Source organism: Xiphophorus couchianus, chromosome 18 (genome assembly GCF_001444195.1).
Source record: "Xiphophorus couchianus chromosome 18, X_couchianus-1.0, whole genome shotgun sequence".
Taxonomy (NCBI): domain Eukaryota; kingdom Metazoa; phylum Chordata; class Actinopteri; order Cyprinodontiformes; family Poeciliidae; genus Xiphophorus; species Xiphophorus couchianus.
Genome location: NC_040245.1, coordinates 13183321 through 13203022, shown reverse-complemented (window position 1 = coordinate 13203022; position 19702 = coordinate 13183321). Strand labels below are relative to the sequence as shown.

At 37.9% G+C, this 19702-nt stretch overlaps 2 protein-coding genes across 2 annotated transcripts; one reads left to right on the top strand and one right to left on the bottom strand.

Annotated features, from left to right (window-relative positions):
* Nucleotides 1–274: 274 nt before the first annotated feature.
* On the bottom strand, nucleotides 275–5942 carry tirap (toll-interleukin 1 receptor (TIR) domain containing adaptor protein). Its single transcript, XM_028044683.1, is given in 4 exon segments — nucleotides 275–534; nucleotides 536–590; nucleotides 909–1490; nucleotides 5759–5942. Coding segments are annotated over 4 exon segments (690 nt in total). The 5' UTR covers nucleotides 5766–5942; the 3' UTR covers nucleotides 275–488.
* Nucleotides 5943–6962: 1020 nt separating this feature from the next.
* Nucleotides 6963–19618, top strand: srpra (SRP receptor subunit alpha). Its single transcript, XM_027998828.1, has 15 exons — nucleotides 6963–7086; nucleotides 7192–7329; nucleotides 7639–7722; nucleotides 7855–8018; nucleotides 10124–10284; nucleotides 10360–10522; nucleotides 10652–10802; nucleotides 10907–11016; nucleotides 14149–14270; nucleotides 14362–14448; nucleotides 16020–16192; nucleotides 16468–16681; nucleotides 17260–17423; nucleotides 17820–17918; nucleotides 18060–19618. The coding sequence occupies exons 2-15, from the start codon at nucleotides 7207–7209 to the stop codon at nucleotides 18186–18188; spliced, it is 1944 nt and encodes a 647-aa protein (XP_027854629.1). The 5' UTR covers nucleotides 6963–7086; nucleotides 7192–7206; the 3' UTR covers nucleotides 18189–19618.
* Nucleotides 19619–19702: the final 84 nt, after the last annotated feature.

Below are 19702 nucleotides of genomic sequence, written 5' to 3'. Positions count from 1 at the left end.
GGACACACCTTTCTAATTCAATGGGTTTTCTTTATTTTCATGACTATTTATAAGGCAAGAAATCCCACTTATTAACCTGACAGGGCACACCTATGAAGTGAAAACCATTTCAGGTGACTACCTCTTGAAGCTCATCAAGAAAATGCAGAGTGTGTGCAAAGCAGTAATCACAGCAAAAGGTTGCTACTTTGAAGAAACTAGAATATAAGGGGTATTTTCAGTTGTTTTACACTTTGTTGTTTAGTGCATATTTCCACATGTGTTATTCATAGTTTTGATGCCTTCAGTGTGAATCTACAATGTCAATAGTCATGAAAATAAAGGAAACTCATTGAATTAGAAGGTGTGTCCAAACTTTTGGTCTGTACTGTATATTTTAGTCTTGGTCACAGCAAATTTCTCTGATGCTTTTATCTCTCTGCTGCATCCCTTCTAGTGGTGAGAAGTCTTGAGATTTACACCATCTGGTGTCGGCTTTTACACTGACATCACGTTGCTTTCTTGCGTGTCGCCTCTTCCATCTGATGCACAGCTTGAGTCACCCAAGCAGTGGTTCAGTTCCTCTTCACTTTGAATCAACTTCTCCAAATCTAAGAACAAAAAAGGTTATCAGACGAAGAGCTCTTCTACCAAAGCATGCAATATAATGCATGTATAATCTATGTTCCTTACTTTTCTGACAACAAGCAACAATTGGGTGAATGTAATTCAACACCAAGAAGACTCAATGTTTATCATAACACGTCATATGCCATAAAAAGTTTGTTTTCACTAATGTCCTCTAATAAAACTCTGTGGTTTTATGTGTGAAGGTTACTTATCAAGGCCATTTCAATTTTGATATTCAAAGTAAAGGGGGCTTGTTGAGGGGCATATTGACTGCCAAATATCTTAATTTGTGTACTTACAACTTTGTACAGTCTTATTGACCACATTGAAGCCATAGTCAGGATTCCTGCTCAGATCAATGTAGTAGTAGAACCTCAGTTCCTGTGGGTACTGAGAGTGGGCCAAGTCAAGAAGAAGGGGTATCATCGTATTGGACATGGGTCTCTCTGCCAGGGTCTGGTGCATCATGTAACTGCACCAATCATCCTGCACAAAGCTGGGAGTGATGAGCAGAGCCCGAATGTGACTGTTTTCCAGGGCCTTGCAGAACTCTGTGGATATAGCACCTCCTGGACATGAGTCCCTGTGCCATAGGAAGCACCTGAGGCTGCGGGGTGGAGTCTCAAGGAACAAAACCAGGCGTTCGGCCTCCTCAGTGTCTTTCTGGGCAAAGCTGTGGCACACAAACACGTCATATTTCCGTTTCCATCTCAGCTCTGAACTCAGAGCAGTCTTTAACTGCTGTGGTTTTGCAACAGAGGTTCCCTCTGATGATGCAGACGAAGATGATTTAGATTCGAAGCTAGCACCCCCTGCTGATTTTTCGCCTGCTTTGCTGTTCTTGTTTTGTGTTCCAGATTTAAAAAGTTTTAGGAACCACCCTGAAAAAAAAAGCATAAAAAATGCATTTAGGACTTGGTCACTTACTGTATATTCATCTATGTTAATCTTGAAGGGGAAACACATTTTAACAGTGACTCAAAAATAAGAAGTGAAATTGGACTAAGTAAAAAATGTTGCATAAGTACATATACCCTTTTCCCTTATCTGTATGCCTCAGATGTATATATATATAAAAATTCCCTTCTCACCCACCGCGGGTGGTTCTTATCCTCTGAGCTCGGGTCCTCTACCAGAGGCCTGGGAGCTTGAGGGTTCTGCGCAGTATCTTGGCTGTGCCAAGGACTGCACATTTCTGGACTGAGATGTCTATATATATATATATATATATATATATATATATATATATATATATATATACATATATACAGTACAGACCAAAAGTTTGGACACACCTTCTAATTCAATGGGTTTTCTTTATTTTCATGACTATTTATAAGGCAAGAAATCCCACTTATTAACCTGACAGGGCACACCTATGAAGTGAAAACCATTTCAGGTGACTACCTCTTGAAGCTCATCAAGAAAATGCAGAGTGTGTGCAAAGCAGTAATCACAGCAAAAGGTTGCTACTTTGAAGAAACTAGAATATAAGGGGTATTTTCAGTTGTTTTACACTTTGTTGTTTAGTGCATATTTCCACATGTGTTATTCATAGTTTTGATGCCTTCAGTGTGAATCTACAATGTCAATAGTCATGAAAATAAAGGAAACTCATTGAATTAAAAGGTGTGTCCAAACTTTTGGTCTGTACTGTATATATATATATATATTCACAGCTTCACACAGTCTTTTTCTTTTAACAGTAAACACACATCGATGTAAAAAGCTCCAGAAACTCACAGCTCAAAGCTATCTAAGACAAAAGTTAAAAGTCCAAAGTAACTGTGGCAACTTATTTTGCACAGAAGAACATTTTAAATTTCCACCATATACACAAAAGGATGGCTTCACTAGGAAAAAATTCAACTTTCACAGTAGTACTGCCAGGGTGCAGAAATAAATGTGACAGAAAATCCATGAGGTCACCTGAAGAGGGCTCTGGGCAAGAGATGACCTCACAATCTGATAGCCTTGGGGATAAATCTGGCAACTGAATGCTTAGGTTCTACAACAAAATAATATAGTGGATGCGCACACTTATGTAGCCAAGAAAACGCAACTCTACAATGTTTCATATTTTGCCCTGATTCATTTGTCTGTTGAGCTGAACAGGATAAACAGGAGATTCATTTATATGTTTTTCCATGGATTTCTATTTCTGCATCACAAGATCTTGGTACAATACCTCACAAAAGTGAGTACACTGCTCCCACTTTTGTAAATGTTTTATTATATATTTTCGTGGGACAACACTGAAGATACTGTATGGTGTACAGCTTGAATCCCCTTATTATTATTATTATTATTATTATTACTATTGTATTATTCATGATACAGCCATTAATGTCTAAACATTAACAGCCATTAATGTTTATGAACAAAAGTAAGTACACCACATGAGTCAAAAATATTAAAATTGTGCCCAAAGTTTTTTTTCTTTTTTTCTTGCATGGCCAGGATGGCCAGATGTAGCTGGTCCTAGTGAAGGAATTTTTATGAGCCATATAATTCAGGAAGTAAAGATGGCTCCACAGTGAAGTGTTGGAGCTACACATCTGTCGCCTCCAAATCACTGACTGAATATGAATATCCATGAATATAATTGTTATTCATCTTTAACTGTGGATTAATTCGAATAATCTAGTCACTATACAGTAACTGGTTGAAGACCTGCCTGCGTTCCAACATAAGAATATTCTGATTATGGCATTCATTTATCGCAGCCTTCCCATTCTTCTTATTCCAGGTCTTAAGTTTGATTTTTCAACTTCTGATAAGTGTATAATATTTCTATGGTATAATCTTGTACAGTAGAGGGATTATCAGCAACATCAACATCAACGCAACATCAGTACACCAAGTGGACTGATGCCTTCGAATCCATTCAGTGATTTGGAGGTGACAGATGTGCAGCTCCAACCCTTCACTGTTGGATCCTTCTTTCTCAGAAACATTGGGGTCATCTTTGCTTCCTGAGCTATGATGCTTAAAAAATAGGGTTGTGTTCTTCAGTAGAACCAGCTCCCTCTTCTTCATCACTGTATGACTTCTTCTTCCAAAACTACAGACAAATCACTCAAATCTTCTTCTGCTTCTGTGTGTTCTGCCTTAGTTCTTTACAATTCAACTTATCTCAATTATGTCACAAGATGGCACTAAGTTTGACCTAGTTACTACAGAGGAAATTAGTGATACCGATACTGAAACTGCATTTATAGAAAAATATTTTTTTATTAAAAGCTTTTGTGCACATGGAATGAAAGCACAGTAGTTTAATCAATCACTTTATTTTGGTAAATTGTCCACATTGAACACAGGAAACAACAAAAGACAAAAAAAACCAACAATAAACAAACCCACAGTTTACCAAAAAAGGAATAGGCTGAAGCAAAGCTTATTCTTGCCTACCCTGTTTTTTTAATCTTACACTATTACTAGTTCATCTTTTTAAGTGATTTTATCATGTCAGTGACACAATCAAACCACTCTAAAGCACTCTACAGATTGAGAGTTTATTACTTCTCTTTCATTCATCTGTGGTGACAGTGCAAAGCTGGTACTCTGTAAATACTGTTCTGTAGATACTCATTAGGATTTAGCTTTGGAGACCTTCTTGGCCATACCTCCTTTTCTTTCCTTTCTTTAGCAAGGCAATGGTCACTTCAGGATAGGTTTCTGAAAGGAAGGGAACGTACTCTGCTTCAGCTTGGTATCCTTACGGAAGCTCCGTAGTTCACGTAGCCTCAAAAAATTGACATTCACACCACTGTGCTTGATTCCTCATATAACACGCATCTCTCCTAGTTGCCCTTGACACTATCTGAACCAAGTTTACCTCAGTCTCGCCAGACCACAAGACAGGGTTTGAATAATCAATGTTAACTTATGTAAACAGTTTGTGGACTTTATTGTGGATTATTTGTAGTTGTGTAAACCTTTAGTTTTTAAGACACTAAATAATAATACACTTCACTAAATAATATTAATATTCTCTCAATATCAATATTAGTTGATATTGAGATATTGATATTAAAAGAGAAATAACGTTGGTAATTCTAACATAAAATAGAAGTTTAGTCTGATTTAACTTCAGATAGTCAGACATGTATGTGTTTTTATATTCACTTATTGACTTCAGGTCTCAACTGTATGTCAATTTTCAAAAGACAACTTTGGTAAGAGGCTGAACATGTGCGCTTAACTTCTTCGGTCGACCATGACATGGCCTGTTCTGAGGGCAACCGGTCTTAGCCACCGTACTGCTGCTCATTTTCAGAGTTTTGGCAATCTTCTTTTAGCCCAGGCCATCTTTATATATGGCAAAAATGATTTCTGTTTCAGATACTCAGCGAACTGTTATATTAAAAGTCCAGGGACCAGTATGAGAAAGAATCAAGCAACAATACCAAATTTAACTCACCTGCTGCTCATTCACACTTGTGACCATGTCACACTAACGAGACATATGACACCTGCGAAGGAAAATTGCTATTTGGGCACAATCTGGACTTTTTCACTAGCGGGTCTGCTCACTTTTGTTGCTAGCAATTTGGACTTTAATGGCTGTGTGTTAAATTATTTTGAGGGAACATCAAATTTATATGGTTATGCAAGCTGTCTACTGACTTCTTTACATTGTACTTAAGTGTCATATCTTCAGTGCTGTCCCATGAAAAAAATATATATTTAAAAAAGACATTAAACAAGTGTGAGGCAAGTATTCACTTTTGTGAGATGCCACATCTTAGCAGAGGTGTGTAAGCTTTTGAAACCAACTGTGAATGCTGTTAAAAGAAGATTAGGTTGAACTCCTGAATACTCTGTTCTTCTAAATGACATGTCCAGACTATGACATGTTAGAGCACACTCTGGCACATAAAACTCACCTTGGACTTAATATTTTGTCAATAGCTTGGTGCAACATACACTCAGGGACACACAGATGGTTCGCTGTGAAGTCCAGTACAGTTTCAGTTTTCTCAACTGAATCCATACTTGTTCTTATACCTTCTGATTTTCTTTTCTTTTTTTTAAAATCAAAAACAACAACTTGTAGAAAGCATGCAGTTGTCAACCTTTTAAGGAAAGAAATAATCAAATAGATGAAGTAAGCTTGGCATGAGAAACATGAACTACATTAACTTACCATGCATGTTGTTAATACCATCATGTCTGTTTAGCTCTCCAAAATCTTTCCAGCAAATAAATAGCTGATGCAACTTCACAAAATCTTCATTCAACACACACGTTACTCAGAGAAACTACAGCTCAACAAACAGACTGACGGCTAACATCACGCTAAAAAAGAGGAAGTTACAATTTGCTGGAAGAGACGCCCAGATATATGCAGCAAATTTTCAAATGCAAAGTCAGTTCTAGCTTTATGCTTCATTGACGTTGCAGTTAACCCTTAAGCAGGCCAAGTAAACAGTCAGAAAAGTAAAAATGTATTAAATTCTACATATGTGGTGGTTTGAAAATTGTTCATCATCAGCTAAACAAAATAAAACTGAGCAAAAAGCACAACAATAAAAAAGAACCTTCTGAAACACTTTCTCTTTCAAATGTCATTTAGCCTTCCAGACACGTTCACACGAGGGGAAAGGAAACCGCAGTTTATAACTTTAATGCAAATCACATTTACAGGAAGCTTTGTCTCGGGTGTGAATTGAAATGAATCACAAAGTAGATGTTTTTTGGGTTTTTTAAAAATAATTTCTTTGTAGATCCTGTTGCATTGCAAAAAAAACAACTTTTTAACAATTTTATCTTAAAAGCATCACATCGACTGTTGCACTATAAAAATAAGAGAGCATAAAATATCAGTAATTTCAACTTTAAAGAAATAACTTAGTTTGTAAATATCTAAATTTATATTTACTGGATTGACATTCTTAAATACTGTTGTATATTAATTTATATAGCTAAAATATAAATTGTCAAAAAATTCCAGATTAGGCCTAATATAAAACAGGATAGTTATAAGCTATTTTTTTAAGTATTAAAATTAACCATATTAGAACAAATTTTGTAAAATAGTTGCATTTTAACCACGTGTATTGACTTGTAGTTTTTAAAGTTATATAATGTCTCCTTATGACCATTAATTGAAATCTACACAAAGAAAAGAAAAGGTAAGTTGCCAATTATTACCACATTTATTGGTTAAATCATACCAGTCAAAAGAATGACGTGTGTTTGACATACTTCAAAATTTAATTATATTTTCTGAATCGTTGTAGACGAGTTTATATTTATATGATATTTAGAACATCTGCTCCACTTTGTTTTAATCGAAACACAATTGGTGAGAATTACTCACTGAAGACTAACGTGAAGGGGGGACTCAGCTTGACGCAACACCGGAACTGAACGTCACTTCCCCCGTGATCATCTGACGTGTCTAAAACAGTTTTCCACCGGTGTTGGGTTTTTTTTTTTTTTACGCGTGGGATATTAATCGGACATTAAACTGTAAGCTGTTAAGATCGGATCGTTTTACTGTAGGCTAACGGGGCTAATCTTTTATTACAGTATTTCCTTTGTGCTTTTAATACATTGTATGTCTGTGTGCTCCAGATACGTGGTGACAAGATGTTGGATTTCTTCACCATCTTCAGCAAAGGGGGGATAGTGCTGTGGTGTTTTCAGGGAGCCGGGGTTAGTGAGTCTTTCACCGGGCCAGTCAATGCTCTGATCCGCTCAGTGATCCTTCAGGTGAGGGTACAAACACGGAGAGCAGAAATTGCTCTGTTGTCTCTTGTCTTTTTTTTTATGACAGTCTGCAATCGGCAGCTAATGCTAAGCTAGTGCTAGCGGCTAGCAACTGCTAGCTGTTAGCACGATTAGAGTAAAAACAAACGCAGTTTTCTTTGCAAAAGTGCACTATTTTGCTTTTTTATATAAAGAATTGTCACATTTTCTGTTAAACACATTCATATTTTTTCTGGAAACCTTGCAGATCCAACATATGTCTTCAAATGTAGAGCTCATGGTTGCATGTCAACATTGGTTTTGTTTTAACAGGAGCGTGGTGGGAACAACTCCTTCACTCACGAAGCTTTGAGTCTAAAATACAAACTGGACAATGAGTTTGAGTTGATATTTGTGGTAAGTCTCAAATTGAAAAGTACGAAGCACGACAGAGGCACAATTTAGAGAAGCCTAAATTGTGCCTGGTGCTTATTATTGCCATATGAATTGTGATTAAATTTGCTCCAACCTTTGTCTTCTTCAAACCAGGTGGGTTTTCAAAAGATCCTCACGCTGACTTATGTGGACAAGTTTATAGATGATGTCCAGCTTCACTTCAGGGATCGTTATAAGAATGAATTGGAGCAAAAGGGAGCTTTGAAGCTTCTCAACAACACCTTTGACTTTGAGGACAGATTCAAGAAACTTCTAAGGTAAGGAAGTAAACTTAACCACTTGGAAGCAATTCATATACTTGGGAGGAGGCGCCTGCATCATATCACATCTGACATCTATCCTTTTTTTTTATATGTGTGGCACTAATGTCAGTTTATTCATCATGTCATGACTCAGTTGCCTTGTTTTACACCTGATATTAATACAGTGCCTTTTTAACAGCTAACTTTGCTGTACCTTATTTTTATTTTATGTGAAAGACCATCACAAACTAGTGCAGGATGTTGTGCTGTAGAGCGATCGCGGGAAGGTTTTGAGTCGATCTCAGCAGCTGAACGCTGCCAGGACCCATTAGACCAGCACTTCCTCTTCTGACGGGTTTATCAAGATCCTAAACGTTTGTAGCTTCATTAAAGAATAATACTTTTTTTAAAAAAATCAACAAAACGTGTTAAAATTAATAATCTCAGTAATTATCGTTTCAACAAGGTGTTGCGCAATTCAGTGCGTTTCGGTTCCATTAACAAAAAAAAGGTGAATCAAAGACCGACTGACTAGCAGAGCAGGAGTTTAAATTAGCTACTCAACCACCGCTGTGTTCATGATAGGCTTATTAATAGTCGAGAAATAAATATCAAGCCTGAAAACCTAATATCGTAACGGACTGAATGTTATGTTTTTAACGTAATCTCTGCTGGGCTTGCCGGGCGTAGGCGGTTGCCACGGCAACCGGGAAAGAGAGAGTAGATAGGTACGAGTGGTTTTGAGTTGATCACCTGTTCGGGTTATTTTACCTTTGTTTCCCTTTGCTGTGGCGCGTTACAGCCGCTGTAGTTTCTAAACGTTGGACTAATTACCTCGTTCGTTTGTGAGTTTACGTCATTCACAACAAATATCAAACAGGACAAATGTGTTTTATTAAGTAACAAACAAATTGCTTCTACCGTTATAATTATGTGAAATTAAATTTATTATATCCCAACTTCAGAAGATTTGCCTTTACCTTAGCAGAGCTCTTTGGTTCCTCCCATCAGTCTGTAGCTTCTCACATTGACGTCATCAAACCAAATTTCAGATCTACCATAACTGACTGACACCTGCTGGCCTCAGGTTCGCAACCAGCTTCTGATTGAGAAACCGGTTTCCTGCTCCCAGTGTCAGAATCTCACTGATGAAGAAACCGTATTAGGTTTTCTATCACTTTATTATTTCTGCTGTAACTGATGTATATTCGCATATAAAATAAGTCAACAGAGTTTAAGTTACAATTTTTATGCCTTCGTGTCATGAGGTAGATCTCAGTCGGCTGGTGAGAGAAAAAGTAGATGGTTTTGGTCTCAAAAAGTTTGGGCTTTGTCTTTATGATGTTTGTTCAGCAATGTTCTCTAAGAAACCTTCGAAGGTTTCACAGAACAACCGTATTTGTGCTGAGACAGTTGGATGGTATTTACAAAATAGGCAACTTGATTTTATATAGGGGTATCAGACTAAAAGCAAACACACACCACACTTTTCTGATATTTATTTGTAAAATAAAGTCCTATAGATTTCAGACTGTTGAAAGGCAGGTACACAGACTAATTAACTTGACTTTTACAGTTGTGGAGTATTGGAGGGAACCAGAGTAGTAGACAGTGCATGCAGAGCCAAGGAGAACATACTAACTACATGTAAAAAGGCCCTATTCTTTGCTGCAAGGCAACTGTGGCATCATACACTTTTCCTTCACAATCATCGCTACTTTGTGTTGGTCAGTCACATATAATCCCACTGTTGCATTGTTGTCACATTTCAAAATGCCATGAAGTTTAACAGGTATCAATACTGCTAATTCTGCTATTTGAATGTGGCGTTTTGCACAATTATTACAGCAGTTTATGCATTAAATGGAGACGAATTTGTTGTTTCACTGAGCACAGAAAACAGAAAACCATTTAATCTTTTACTGGACGTTAACGCAAACAAATGGAGCAGTTTACAGTGTTTTTGCCTCTTGTTTTTCACTGACGTTTCTGAAATGGGCTGATGTCTTGTGACATGAAGGTTCCCTTTGTAGCTTGGGTCCAATAGGCAATAGTCTATATGACAAAACATTTGCTTTGTCCTTGCACATTCTGATTTCAATTTTCTGTTTTAACTAAAGAGAGGCGGAGGTAACCAGTAAAGCTCGAAGCCCCGTCCCCATGCGGTCCTTTAAGGAGTCCGAGAAATCCCAAAAAACTGTGAAGTCAATGATTGAGACAAAAGGTGGAGATAAGTCCAAGGAGCAAGGAGGCAAAAAGAATAAAAATACCAAAAAGGAGGGTAAGTGACTTTCTGGAATGGCTCATTTTGCATAATCTGAATGTCTCAGAGCGTAATTGAATTTTATTTCTCAAGCTCCTGCAGTTGAGCCTCCCAAAGGGGATCAAGGTAAGACCCCACCTTTTGGTCAGAAGGATGTTTTGAATGGTAACCAAGGCTTAACTCCTGAGGAGATCATGCAAAAGAAGAGGGAGGATTTCTTCCGCAAGCGCAAGATGGGACCTACTGAAAAACCGAGGTGAGGATGCTGATCATTTTAGTTTCCACTTCGTCTGCTCCAAACTGCATAGTGCAATACCAAGAGGCAGAGTGGTTGTTTGTATTTTAATTGTATTCTTTTCATAATGATGGTTTTTATTACTCACAGCAAGTCCCCAAAGCCCCAAAAACCAAAGGAGAAAGTGAACCGTGTTTGGGAGAACGCAGGCAGCAGCAGCAAGAACCTGGACTACAGCAACAAGAACGGAGAGAATTCTTCCGGGGAAGACCAAAAGAACCTGGAAGCACAATTTGACCCAGTAAGTTCACCTTGGTCTGAACCGTTAGAGGTTTTCTTGGTGCAGCATTGTCTGCAGCATTACTCACACAGAGGATACAATCTAAGATCTGGGATGTCTTTCAGGAAATGCAGGTCAGCTCCATGAAAGGTGACCTGCTTTCTGTGGACTACGAGTCCAGCGAGGAGGAAGAGATGGAGGAGGAAAAAGAGGAAGTGGTTGACAGCAAGACAAGGTTATATATATTTTTTTATATTTCCTTTATTTAACCAGGTAAACCCTGTTGAGATCTAGATCTCATTTTCAAGAGGGACCTGGGCAAAAAAAAATTTGCAATACATAGCAACCTGGTTACAAGATAAAAACAATTAATACATATGCACAAGTATAAAACAATAAAAACAATTTAAAAACAATGACACTGTTTCATAGAATCTTGTTGCCTATCTTTAAGAACTGCTCAAAATAAGTCCAGTGAAATCATTTCCGACATCTTAAGTTCAGACTGCAACTGATTCCATGCTGTGGGGGCCAACACAGTGAATACCTGCTTCCCTTTTTCAGTTCGAAAGCGTGGGACATGCAGAAGAATAATGTTATTGGAGCGAAGAGAACGAGAACTGACAGTTCTATGTAGGAGAGTGGATAAATATGCTGGGGTTAGACCGAGTAAAGATTTATATATCAGGATCATTAAATGATTGTTTCTCCGTACACTTAAAGGAGGCCATTCAGCTTTTGCGTACAAATCACAATGATGTGTCAAACGTCGACTACCGGTTATAAATCTTAAAGCGCAATGATACACAGTATTTAATGATTGAAGACATTTGGTCGAAGCATTCATATATAAAACAGCTCCATAATCCAAAAGTGGCAGGAATGTCGCTGCTACCAATTTTCTTCTAGCTTTGAGAGTAAAGCAAGATCCATTTCGATAATAAAACCCAATTTTCATTTTCAATGTCCATAGTAGATTTGCTATGTGATCTTTAAAAGAGAGTTCATTATCTAGAATAAAACCAAGATATTTATAATTACTGACAAACTCGATTTGTGCTCCTACAGCAGTGGTAAGCAATAGGGAAGTTTCTGATATTTTTCTGGCATGTGAGAAAATCATTGCTTTTGTCTTGTCCACATTCAAAACCAACTTCAGAGTTTGTAAACGTGTTTGAACTACATTAAAAGCAGACTGTAAATACTGTATTGCCTGCGATAGTGATGCAGAATAGCAGTATATTATTAAATCGTCAGCATAAAAATGGTAAAAAGCATTTGACAGATTGTCACACAAGTTATTTATATAAATAGAGAATAAAAGCGGACCCAGAACTGAGCCTTGAGGTACGCCATTTAAAATAGTGAGAGTAGAAGAAGTGACACCAGAGAATTGAACTCTCTGGGTTCTGTTTGACAAATAATCAGCTCCCCACATGGTAGCTTGATGTGAGAGCCCAATCCTGTGTAGAATTTCAATTAAAAGCTTGTGATTTACTGTGTCAAATGCCTTTGATAAATCAATAAACAAAGCAACACAATGTTTTTTGTTATCAAGAGCCTGGATAAGATCATTACAAACCTTTAAAGTGGCAGTAACAGTGCTATGTTTTTTTCTAAAACCAGACTGTACATTTTGTAAAACACAATTAGTATCTAAAAAATTCTTCAATTGATTTGCAACTAATTTTTCAAAAATTTTTGCTAGGATAGATAGTTTAGAGATTGGTATGTAATTGTTTACCTGTGATGATTCCCCACCTTTGAATAGAGGCAAAACAAATGCTGATTTCCATACACTAGGGATTTTATTAGAGATTAGACTTAGATTAAAAATATGAGATAATGGCTCTGCTATAAACTCTGCAGCCAACTTTAGAAAACAAGGATCCAGATTATCTGGCCCCGCTGATTTTCTGGTGTCTATGTTTTTCAGTTCTCTGAGAACCTCAGCTGTACAAATAGGGGAAAAGTTAAAAATGGTGGAGTTACACTCATTATTCAAAAACAGCTCATCAGTATTTACATTTTGGCTAAATGAATTTAAATCATCAAATAGAGATCCTACAGAAATAAAATGCTCATTAAAATAATTTAAAATTTCTAATTTATCAGACACCATTTTACTTTTTTTCCAAACAAAATTTGGAAAGTCACTCAGTGGTGCTTGCTCAGTAGCTGATTTAACCGATTTCCAAAATTTCTTTGGATCATTTAAATTTTTTGTCATTTCGGCAAGGAAATAGTCTGACTTTGCTTTCTTGATTAATGAGGTATATTTATTCCTCAATTTCCTAAAACTAAGCCAGCTCTCCTCAGTATTGTTTTTTTCTTGCCCTAGCCCAGGCTGCATCTCTTTGTTTAAGCAGAGTCCCAATAGCTGGTGAAAACCAAGGGTTATTTCTCCCCTTCACCCTAATTTTACGTTTAGGAGCATGTTTATTTATTAGTCTTGAAAACTCTTCATAAAAATACTGCCAGGCAAGGTCTACATTGTCAAAAAAAGAAACCCTATTCCAGTTAAAAAGTAGCAAATCATGAACAAAAGCTTGTTCATTTAAGTGTTTTAGATCTCTTTTGAACAAGATACGTGGCTTGGGTTTTAGTAACTTAAGATTTCTAACTGCACCTACTGCACAATGATCACTAAGGTCATTTGTAAAAACTCCTATCCCCGTATATTTATGCGGCGCGTTTGTCATAATTAAGTCTAGGAGAGATGATTTTAGAGGACATTTGTTATTAGGTCGGGTGGGGTAGTTAATTAACTGGGTGATGTTTAAAGAATCACAGATAGTTTTTAAGCTATCTGAAGATGCTGTCAACCAATCTAGATTTAGATATAATAAAACAAATTCATTGTTATTTAGGTCAGCTAAATATTTGTACAAATTAGGAAGTGCATCACAGCCTGCAGAAGGTGGTCAATAACACCCTATAACTGTGATATTCTGAGCCTTAATGAATTCAATTTTCAAGGCTAGAAACTCAAATTGTTTTGGAATGGATAGAGAAGATAGCAGTGTGACATGAAAATTGTTTTTTACATAGATGGCAACACCGCCACCTTTCTTGAGGCAATCACAACAAAAAACATTTTAACCTTCTAAGGAAATATTTTTATTTGTAATGGATTTATTTAACCATGTTTCCGTCAAAACTAAAATATCCGTATTGGCTGTTTCAATCCAGATTTTAACCAGGTCTATCTTAGGCAATAGACTGCGAGAGTTAATATGTAATATACACATTTCATTTGTGCACATAATCTCAGCCACTAAAGCTGATTCTGATTCTGTCTTAACTTTTCATGTCAAACATCAATCTAACATCTATTAATTTTCCTTTGTTTGTTTTCACCACTCAGTGTCAAAAAGAGTGGTGGTTTTGGGGGGATGTTTGGGATGCTGAAGGGTCTGGTGGGCTCCAAGAGTCTGTCTAGAGAGGACATGGAGCCAGTGCTGGAGAAGATGAAGGACCACCTCATTGGTAGGACTGCATGCCCCTTTCTGTTTTTGGAATTAGACCAGATGATCTGATGTTTCAGTTTACCATTCATGTTTTTTCTTTGATTCTCTAGCAAAGAATGTTGCAGCTGACATTTCTTCCCAGCTGTGTGAGTCTGTGGCCAAGAAACTGGAGGGCAAAGTCATGGGCACATTTACCAGTAAGTGCATTCACCACACTCAAATCCACACCCAGTCCTGATCCGCTGGTGATGCAACTTTTTAAAGAATTACATCTGGTTGCTGTGTTTTCTGAGAGCTGGACATCTCCTGGGAACAGTGGTAGCAATGCATTTCTCTCCTTCAAACAAACAAAAGAAAAATCTTCTACTCTGTTTTCCATTCGGATTTATTTTTGTAGACACTGAACAAAAGTAGCCCATATGTAGCTTAAGATTTGGCAACAAAAAGCTTGTGCAGGTCATCATCAGCCAGTCTGGGTAAAGTTTGATCTTCACCCAGCACTAGCAGTCTAGACTGCTAAGCTGAAGTTTATTACATAAATCTGTGCAGATTTAGGTAATCCTACAGTATGTAAGAACTGGGTTGCTCATAGTGTCAGCATGTTGGTGTAGCTCTGTTGTGTTAGTTTTAATTTGCTTTTGTTATTTTGTAGACTTTGTTCTCTTAGCATACTTTTGCTCATTTTTTCTGGTTGAGGCATTGTGTTTTTGCACAATTATTCCATTTGGCTTTGGATGCTGTGCAGCTGGAAGATTTTTGGTCTTACTTTTTTATTTTCTGACAATTTTCATTATGCCTAACCATGGTAACAAAGTGTTTTTTGTTGTTGTTTATAACTGGGAGCAGCTGATTAGTTAGCATCTCAGTAGCTCAAATAATACCTGAACTCTGACCCCGAATCCCAGAGGCTTTATGGGTACAGAGCAAGACCAAAGAGCAGAGCAAGAAGGAGGAAGTTGAAATCATCTCTTCCATCCATTATAATGGCCGATGATCATGACTCTTAACATCTTCTTGCTCAGGCCATAGCCAGACAAAGATTTAAAGAGGAGAAGCAAAAGCAAACATGGTGGATTAGCAGTGTTAGTCAACAATGCTGGGTGTCATCCTGGAGACGCTACTGTGAAATATCGTCCTTGCTGCCAAGATATTGAGCTGTTGGAATATCAAGAGTCATTAGGCTGCTATACAGCAACAGTCATAGCCTTCTTTAGATTCTTTGCGACACTGACCGCTACTTGAAATCTTTTCTCCTTTTGGGATAAGTAAAGATCTTTTAATTGAAATGAACTGAATTGCAACAGAAACCGTCTTTGGGGTTTTGGCAAAGGCATCTGAATGATGTATTATGGCGAATAGATATGTAAACAGAAATCTATTTTAGCTTGTTTATGGTTTATTTAGATAAATTTTCCAAAATCTGACTTGTTGGTGGATCTTTGTCTATGAAGTTGAGATTGAAGTTTAATATAAGATGAACCCAAAACCCAAAGAAGCTGTTTGTATCATTGCATTATGCTCAGGATTTTACTACCCAGAAAAATGATGGACATTGAAACTGTGGTTGAATCATAGTGTTAATTTCATGCTATTTATTCTAACATTTTCTTTGCAGAGACATTACATCCTCATGGTTTTATAAATTAATTGCTACTCATCAATATACATTTTTGTATTTCTGTTGTTTTTCTGACTACTAGATTTGAAATAGTTTCTCTAAATGGTGCCAAAGAATCTGTTTTCAACAGAAGCTTGTGTGTGTTCATAGCTGTGGCTTCGACGGTGAAGCAGGCCCTGCAGGACTCCCTGGTGCAGATCCTGCAGCCCAAGCGCAGGGTGGACATCCTGAGAGACGTCATGGATGCTCAGAGCCAGCGCAGGCCGTTTGTCATCACGTTCTGTGGCGTCAACGGGGTTGGCAAATCTACCAACCTAGCAAAGGTGACCTAGATGGTCTGTGGTGCCGTTTGCGATTGGTGCTTGATGATATTGATGGCGGCACTTCAAAACATTTGTTAAGTGTGGCAAAGATTAGTACAGAATAAAATTGTTTTACAGTATTAAATTTACAGGTGGAGTGGTGACACAGAGAGACAATATGCCTTGACATTTATTTCAATGCTTTTTATTGTTCACATATTCCTCCTCCTACTATTTGGACAACGCACACAGTTTTTCCTCACATATTCTGTTCCACTTTCCCTGTTTTGGTCCAGATCTCCTACTGGCTGATTGAGAATGGTTTCAGTGTGCTGATCGCAGCTTGTGACACATTTCGTGCGGGCGCGGTGGAGCAGCTTCGTACCCATCAGCGCCGCCTGAACTCTCTTCACCCCCCAGAGAAGCACGGAGGTCGCCCGGTCGTCCAGCTCTATGAGAAGGGCTACGGGAAAGACGCAGCTGGAATTGCAATGGAGGCCATTGCCTACGGTAGGAGAAATCTTTCCTCTTTGGGCCATTTTCAATGCTTTGCAAAAGTATTAGCAAACTTTTTTCACAGTTTGTCTGGTTGTAATAAGATACCTCAGTGTATGAGAGATTTTCCGTGACAGACCTGCACAGATGAAGCGCATAATGAAGTTCAAGTAAAACAAGAAATGTTGCAGTTCCTGTGAAAAAGCATTGTGAGCCCTGTAAGCTGAATGTTTTTAGTGAAAATTGCAGAAGCACTCGAAGTCAACTGCAGAAGACTTTCAGAAATGTAAGAAATGGGCAGAATCAACAGAATAAAGACAAAGCCTGCAAAACGCAAATAGACTGAGCTTGAACCATTTTACAAGAAAAAAATAATCAGTCTTTAGATCTTCAAAACTGGGAGAGATTCCTTCACAATATGTGCTGCTTCGCGTTGTGGGTCTGTTGTGTAAAATCCCAATAAAATGTATTAATGTTTGCCTTTGTAGTAAATGCGGAAAAGTTCAAGGGGCATAAATAGTTTTACAAGGTTGTGTATTGGTTATGATTACAATCTAACTATCGATGTTTGTCTTCTCCCCTTCCCTCCCAAGCTCGGAACCAGACATTTGATGTGGTTCTGGTGGACACTGCTGGGCGAATGCAGGACAACGCCCCTCTAATGACGGCTCTGGCCAAACTTATTGCTGTCAACATGCCTGACTTAGTTCTGTTTGTTGGAGAGGCTCTGGTGGGCAATGAAGCGGTTGACCAGCTGGTAAGACCCCTGATTAAGTTATAAGGTTTGGCCTCTTATATATTCAGTTGGGTGATGAAATAGATGAATTAATATGAAATGACTCTGTCCTGTTTATTATTATTATTAGGTGATAATAAAAATTCTGTGAGATGTTCATGTGCATCTTCCACTATTCCCTGGTTTTGATGAAATATCTGATGTTTATTCTGGCCACCAGAGGTCAGCATCGCTCTACTTTCCTGCTGCTTCATGGAAACTAGTTTTTTGTTGATGCAGATGTGTTGCTTCCTCTTCCTCCACACTCTTTTTTTCCTCTATGGTTGAAAAGATGATTTTATGCATTTCTTCCCCCCTCCACCTGTTGGCCTCAGATTTCAGCTGAATATTTCAGTGTTCTCCTGTTTGTGTCGTCAGGTGAAATTTAATCAGGCTCTGGCGGACCACTCTATGTCTGACAAGCCTCGCCTCATTGACGGAATCGTTCTCACAAAGTTTGACACTATTGATGACAAGGTATCTATCCTTTTTTTTTTTTCGTTATTTCACACCCCCTTGTACTGCACTTGAACAGGTTTTCCAGTTGATTCCGGTCTTATAAATAATTTGCATTTGGAAAGCTAATAGCCCCTCATGAGTCTCCTTCCTCCCTCACAGGTTGGTGCAGCCATCTCCATGACTTACATCACAGGCCAGCCGATCGTGTTCGTGGGCACGGGGCAGACCTACAACGACCTGCGCAGCCTCAACGCCCGCGCCGTAGTCGGCGCCCTGATGAAGGCTTAACAAGCGCTCTGCTGAATATTCATCGGGTTTCTGAAGAAACCAGCGGTACCATTTGCGACGCTGCCATGAGATGTTCAAGCCCACCCTTTCATGCTCGTGTCCTGCCCACCCAACCTTTCATTAAATAAACTCGAGCGACGGACAGATGGTGCACTTCAAGAGAAAGTTTTCCATTTTAATCCACTGGAGCCTTCCTTTTGAATAATTATTTATTTTTTTGGGCCAAAATAGTGTATTTCAGATCAACTAACATGGCATTTTAACTGGACCTTGGTTGGATCACCGGTTTGCTGGTTCACACAGCAGAACTTGTGTATTTTGTCCCTCAGTTATCTCCACTTTATGGAAATTGGGTTTCCTGTTCCCAAGGAACGCTCAGCAACCGTAGTGCCTCTCTCTTTGGATATCTTGGTTAATACATTACAAGGATGATTACCTACCAGCTGGAGTTAAAATCAGCATTTATGCAGGTTAACAGGTAAACTAAACTGCTTAAAAGAAGCTAAATAAACTATGGATCGAGAAGTCTTAATTGTGATTCTCTATAAATCAGAACAGTACATCTAAATCATAAATTAACAACCGTGCTGTCTTTGTTTCATTTGGATGTTTTGTAATTAAAACCATCTTTTAGAGATTTTTACATCCCCCAAATTCACAATTTACTTTGTACAGGAAGAGTATTTATAGTCATTAAATTTTTTCACATTAAAACCACAAACCTCAATATATTTTACTCAGCTTTTATGTGACAGAGGAATTCAGAATTATGAAGAAAAAGAAAAATTACGTAGGTCTTCAAAATTATTATTATAAAAAAAGAGAAACCTGCACGGAAGAAGTAAAACTAGCCTTACCATATTTACAGATTCAAGCTTTTTTCAGAGCTTGAATCTGAAAAAAGATTCAAGATTTGGTATCGAGTCTTGATACCAAATGTTAATGTAGATCAGGACTCCTTGTCCCTGCTGAAGTAAAGCTTCTGCCCAGCATGATGCTGCCATTACCATGTTTTACTGTGAAGATGGTGTGTTCAGCGTGTGTATACAGTGTTAGTTTCTGCCAAACAGGTTTTTGTATGTAGGTCTCATCTGAGAGCACCAAAAACATGTTTACACATTCTCACACCATTTTTCTAAAACTTAAAACATACTGACTGCAACATCACATAAAAATCTGATAAAATACACTGACGTTTGTGGTAATGTGGCACGATGAATTTGTTTTTGTCTGTCAGTCTTTTCTATCAAAGTTATGGTACCCCTTTATTTTATTTTCCCTTACTTTTTCAGAGTAAATCTAAGTTTTAAAGATCTTTAGACCATCCTTTTAAGGTGTGGTAGTGCAATACGAGAAAATCAAGGGTCATACTGGCATTTTGAACTAATTTATGATTGTAAACATTTCTTAATAAAGCTGCTATATGCTTAGTTGGTCTGGAGAATGAAACTTTCTCTTGTTACTTTTACCAAATGAAAGTAAGCGCCAAGCAGTGATCCTCAGTGTTACAAATG